Consider the following 4611-nt stretch of genomic DNA (forward strand, 5'->3'; position numbering starts at 1 on the left):
ATGGAAAGCCATTTATGGGCCATGATTCCACAAGAAGTGCCTCAGATCTGGGCTCCTTCATTACTGCCATGACAGCAAAGAACCCTAAACCTGCTTCCTCTTGGATGTTGTGAGCTGCGATGATGAACTGGGTTTTTGTAAAGAACCAGTCGGATTTCTTTCCCGGAAATAACAGAAGCGCTTCATACCTAATCCATCACCAAGCTGGGTTCACCTCACCACATGGGGTGGGCTGGGGCTCTAAGAGGTGAGGACTCCCATCCCGAAGAGGAGTGGAGTCTGGTGGAGACGAGGGAGATTGAACTGAGGGCAGTGAGTCACAATCCCAAGCCCTGAAGTCCTGATTCCTACAATCCTCTAATTCAATGCGCCCCTTCCTCATCTGATGGTCTTCCCCGCAAAGCCATCAGATAAAGTCCCTTTTGTGAATTAAGCCACATTGATGTGTACTCCCTATAGCTAGCTGTAAATAAGTCCCATGAACATATCAGCTGTGGGTGCTTTTCTTGTTCATTTTTTTTTCATTAAAATATAGTTGGTTTGCAATGTTGTACCAATTTCTGCTATATGGCTAAGTGACCCAGTCTTACATATATATACTCTCTTTTTCTCATGTTATTTTCCATCATGGTCTACCCCAAGAGATTGGATATAGTTCCCTGTGTATATAAAAGGAATCCATTACTTATCCTTTCCAAATATAATAGTTTGTGTCTACGAATCCCAAACACCCAGTGCATCCCTCTCCCTTCCCCTTCCTCCTTGACAACCACACGTCTATTTTCCATGTCTGCGAATCTGTCTCTGTTTTTTTGATAGGTTCTTTATGCCATATTTGTAGATTCTACATTTAAGTGATATCATATGGTATTTGTCTTTCTCTTTCTTACTTTACTTAAGAATGAGAATCTCTAGTTGCATCCTTTCCTGTTCATTCTTAATAGAGGTCCTTCCGGATTTATCCTTTGCTTTTTTTTTTTTTTTTTTTTTTTGTACCTAAGTATTTCTTTTGAAATTTTATAGACTTACAGAAGTTTGCAAAAATAGAGATCCCTTGTCCCCTTCACTGGACTTCTCTCAGTGGTGACATGTTGCATAAGTATATGGTCTAGAATCAAGGCAAGATGATTGACACTGGAATCCACAGTAACCCAACTAGTCTTTTATTTTTTAAAAAGAATGCCTAATATACTCAATGTCCTGTAATAAACTATAATAGAAAAAATATAAAAAAAGAACGCCTAGCTGTACTGACAGGTATAAGTTGGAACCTGACTATTTTACTTAGCAGACTTCCAGCCTGACGAGGAAGAAGAGCACAGGGCAATTAAATTCAGGTGTGATGTGTCACACCTGGGCAGGTGTGGTGTGCTCCCTTTACTATGGCCCAGCAAACCAGGCACTTGGCATTTGTTAACTCCTTAAGCCATACAAAAGCCAGGTAACACCACTACTATTAGTATCACTATTCCTTTTACAAAGAGCATGAAACTAGGGCTCAGAGAAGTTAACCCACTTGCTTACGGTCACAGTCTTATGGGGGCAGAGCTAGAGTTTAAAGCTATGCAGCCTGTGTTCAGAGTGTTCCACCCAAATATTATGAAAAGGGACTAATAGCCAAGGATAGAATTCTTGCCCTGAGCCTTCCTGGACTTTTCTCCAATGCCTTCTCCTCTTTCCCCTCATGCCTCTTCTCCCCTTGTACTCATTAGGTTCCCAGGATAGCCACTTCAACAACCACATTATGGCTCTCTCAGGCTGTGTTCTTTCAGGGTTCATGCCCTGGATGCATCCCTCAGAAGATGCCACATCCATCTACTCTGCAGGTGGGGTCAGAGGCATGGCTGTCTTCCAAGGTGGTTGAGTGTGGAGGGCTGAGGTCGTGGCCTCATTTCCCTGGGAACTGCTTCTTGGTGGTATAGTGCTGGAAAAATAACAAACAAACCCCAAACTGCCAAAAAACCAGGAGAAGAAAGATGTGCACAGCAGAGGAACATGTTTACTTATTAGTTCATGGCTTCAAGCTCTCAGCCCTACAGTGGTGGACATGGTGGAGATGGTGAAGATGGTGGGCTGGGTCATGTCCTTGGCGCCTCACTCTGGGGGTGGGCAGGGCGGTGGGCATTTAGGAGGGCAGGGCTTGGGACACAACTTGGGAGAGCAGGGAGCTGGACATGACGGTGGAGGGCATGGTGGAGGGCAAGGTGGGGGGCATGATGGAGAGCACGGGGCACATGGAGGACACTTTGGTGGTGGGCACTTTGGGGGTGGGCACTTTTCAGAGCACCGTTGCAGTAGCTTCTTTAAACAGTTGGGCTGGCATTTAGGTTCACACCTTGGTTCACACCTGGGATCACACTGCTTGGGTTCATTCTTGGGTTCACTAGGTTTATTTTTATCATCACTCGACATTCCTTCTTGGTTTTCTGAGCCCTGTAAAGAAGCAGATGACAGGGTGTATGTGGGGACCACATTGCAAGGTGGGAGAAGACTTGTACTGTATTCCCACTCACTTTTCCCACCCATCTGGTTCTTAAGAAAGGCTTTCCTGGATGTGTTCGGCTCCAGACCCAATTCTGTGTGCTTTTTAGGGTCGCAGCCATATGGAAGTTCCCAGGCTAGAGATGAATCGGAGCTGCAGCTGCTGGCTTAGACCACATCCACAGCAATGAGGGATCTGAGCCGCATCTGCAACCTACACCACAGCTCGTGGCAATGCTGGATCCTTCACCCACTGAGCAAGGTCAAGGATTGAACCCACATCTTCATGAATACTAGTCAGTTTTGTGATCGCTGAGCCACAACTCCTCCAGACCAAATTCTCATCTAAGGGCTGTCTTCTTGCCCTTGCAGGGCATTGGTGACAACATTTCATGATCTCACCACCCTTACTATAATTTCTTTTCATTGATTCTTGTCTTCATTCGATAGCCCCTAACTGGAGTTCTTAACCTAGGGTCTTGGGTCTGAAACCTCTTGTATTCTATTTCAATCATTTAAAAACCTTGTTCTGAAGAGTTTATAAATTTGATCAGACTTCTAAAGGCATCCATGGCACAACAAAAGTTTTAAAGAACTCTTGTAGGTCCACCTCCCTGGAGATGGCATGGGAGGGTGTATTTGTGGGCTTGGGGACTCAGGACTCTTTTTTCAATTCTATATCCTCCCTAAGCCCTCAAAACCTTGAGAATTGCTTTCTTCAGTTGAGGACTGAGGATGGGAAGAGGTGAATCCCTAAATGGCTAGGATTCCGCGAACCACTGTAGGAATGACTCCCTCCAGGGGTTAGGATAATGGGAGAAGTTGGGGGAAGAGGAGATGAACTGGGAAATTCTAATTTCTCTGAAGATATGAATGTTAGATCCACAAAATACGATTTTAAGGAGGAGTTCCTTTTCCCCTCTTTTGAGTTTTGCCCTATGCTAGGTCTTAGTCTATAGGCAGTTTGACTTCTAGCCATGGACAGGGCTTTTTGGGCTCTGACAGTACTTGCAAGTTGGGTCTAATTGGCACATCTTTGATTTCCTTTAACAATATAAAAATAATTTAAAAATATAATTTAGTTTAAAATCAGTACAACTCTTTGCAGAGACAGATCATTACACTGAACTTCAAAATGGTAAAGAAATGATCTCTCTTTCAAATCAGGTATAGCCACTTCCTCCCAGTAAAAAGGAGAGGAAATTGTCACCCAAACATAGCCATCACCTCAACCCAGTTCAATGCCTGGTCACCTCAGAAAGGAGAGATAAAAGAGGGGGCATTGCCATTGTCCAAATGCAACTCACCCGTTTGTGTTGGTATTGAACTTGACAAGTAGTCAGTGAAGTGGATGTTATGGCTGTGCTTGGGAAGGTGGATTTTCCCTCTGGTTCCTCTGTCCAGCTCTGAGGAAGCTGGAATGGGGAGGAAAAGGGGGGCCCTACTTGTGACCTCATCACTGCATCACCAAGGAGCGATTGTTGTGTGACTCCAGAGCTCCCATCTCAACTCAAGCCTTTGAACATGAGAATAGGCTCTGGTTAATACCTCCTTTGCTGCCCCATCTTCTCCCTGGGTCCCTCAAAATTCATGCTGCTGAAATCAGGCTATGGTAGAGGGTACTGGATGCTAAGATGAGGAGGCTCATTGTTGGTAGGAGCAGATTAAATCTGTTTACATGTGGTCTATCTTTCCTCCCCAGCTTTTCCAATCTTCACTCCTTTGAACTTGCCCATTCTTCACCTTTCTAGGAGGGCATCCCTGGATTGATCACAGTAATTTTGACTCTGCTATTCTCCCATTTTCTTTTTTTGCCTTTTTTTTTTGTCTGTGGGGAGTGCACCCGCAGCACATGGAGGTTCAAAGGCTAGGGGTCCAATCAGAGCTGTAGCCGCCAGCCTACGCCAGAGCCACAACAATGCAGGATCCAAGCCGCGTCTGTAACCTACACCACAGCTCACCGAAACGCCAGATCCTTAACCCACTGATTGAGGCCAGGGATGGAACCCACAACCTCATGGTTCCTAGTTGGATTCATTTCCGCTGTATCACGTCGGGAACTCCCGTCCCATGTTTTAACATGGATTGCTGAAACTACTTTTTATGACCCCACTCCCTGGCTCAAGTCTA

At 45.1% G+C, this 4611-nt stretch overlaps 1 protein-coding gene across 1 annotated transcript; it reads right to left on the reverse strand.

Annotated features, from left to right (window-relative positions):
• Positions 1-1979: 1979 nt before the first annotated feature.
• Positions 1980-3897, reverse strand: LELP1 (late cornified envelope like proline rich 1). The gene is made up of 2 exons (XM_005663420.4): positions 3789-3897; positions 1980-2433 (listed from the first exon to the last, which is right to left on the reverse strand). The coding sequence occupies exon 2, from the start codon at positions 2410-2412 to the stop codon at positions 2095-2097; it is 318 nt and encodes a 105-aa protein (XP_005663477.2). The 5' UTR covers positions 2413-2433; positions 3789-3897; the 3' UTR covers positions 1980-2094.
• Positions 3898-4611: the final 714 nt, after the last annotated feature.

This window comes from Sus scrofa, chromosome 4 (assembly GCF_054392235.1).
Source record: "Sus scrofa isolate SSC_HxYL_T2T_F1_AM1 chromosome 4, Sscrofa_HxYL_maternal_Yorkshire_Landrace_v2.0, whole genome shotgun sequence".
Lineage (NCBI taxonomy): Eukaryota > Metazoa > Chordata > Mammalia > Artiodactyla > Suidae > Sus > Sus scrofa.

Excerpts from the sequence above, each read along its gene's own strand:
- LELP1 (XM_005663420.4), bottom strand. The coding sequence starts at position 2,412 with ATGTCGAGTGATGATAAAAATAAACCTAGTGAACCCAAGAATGAACCC.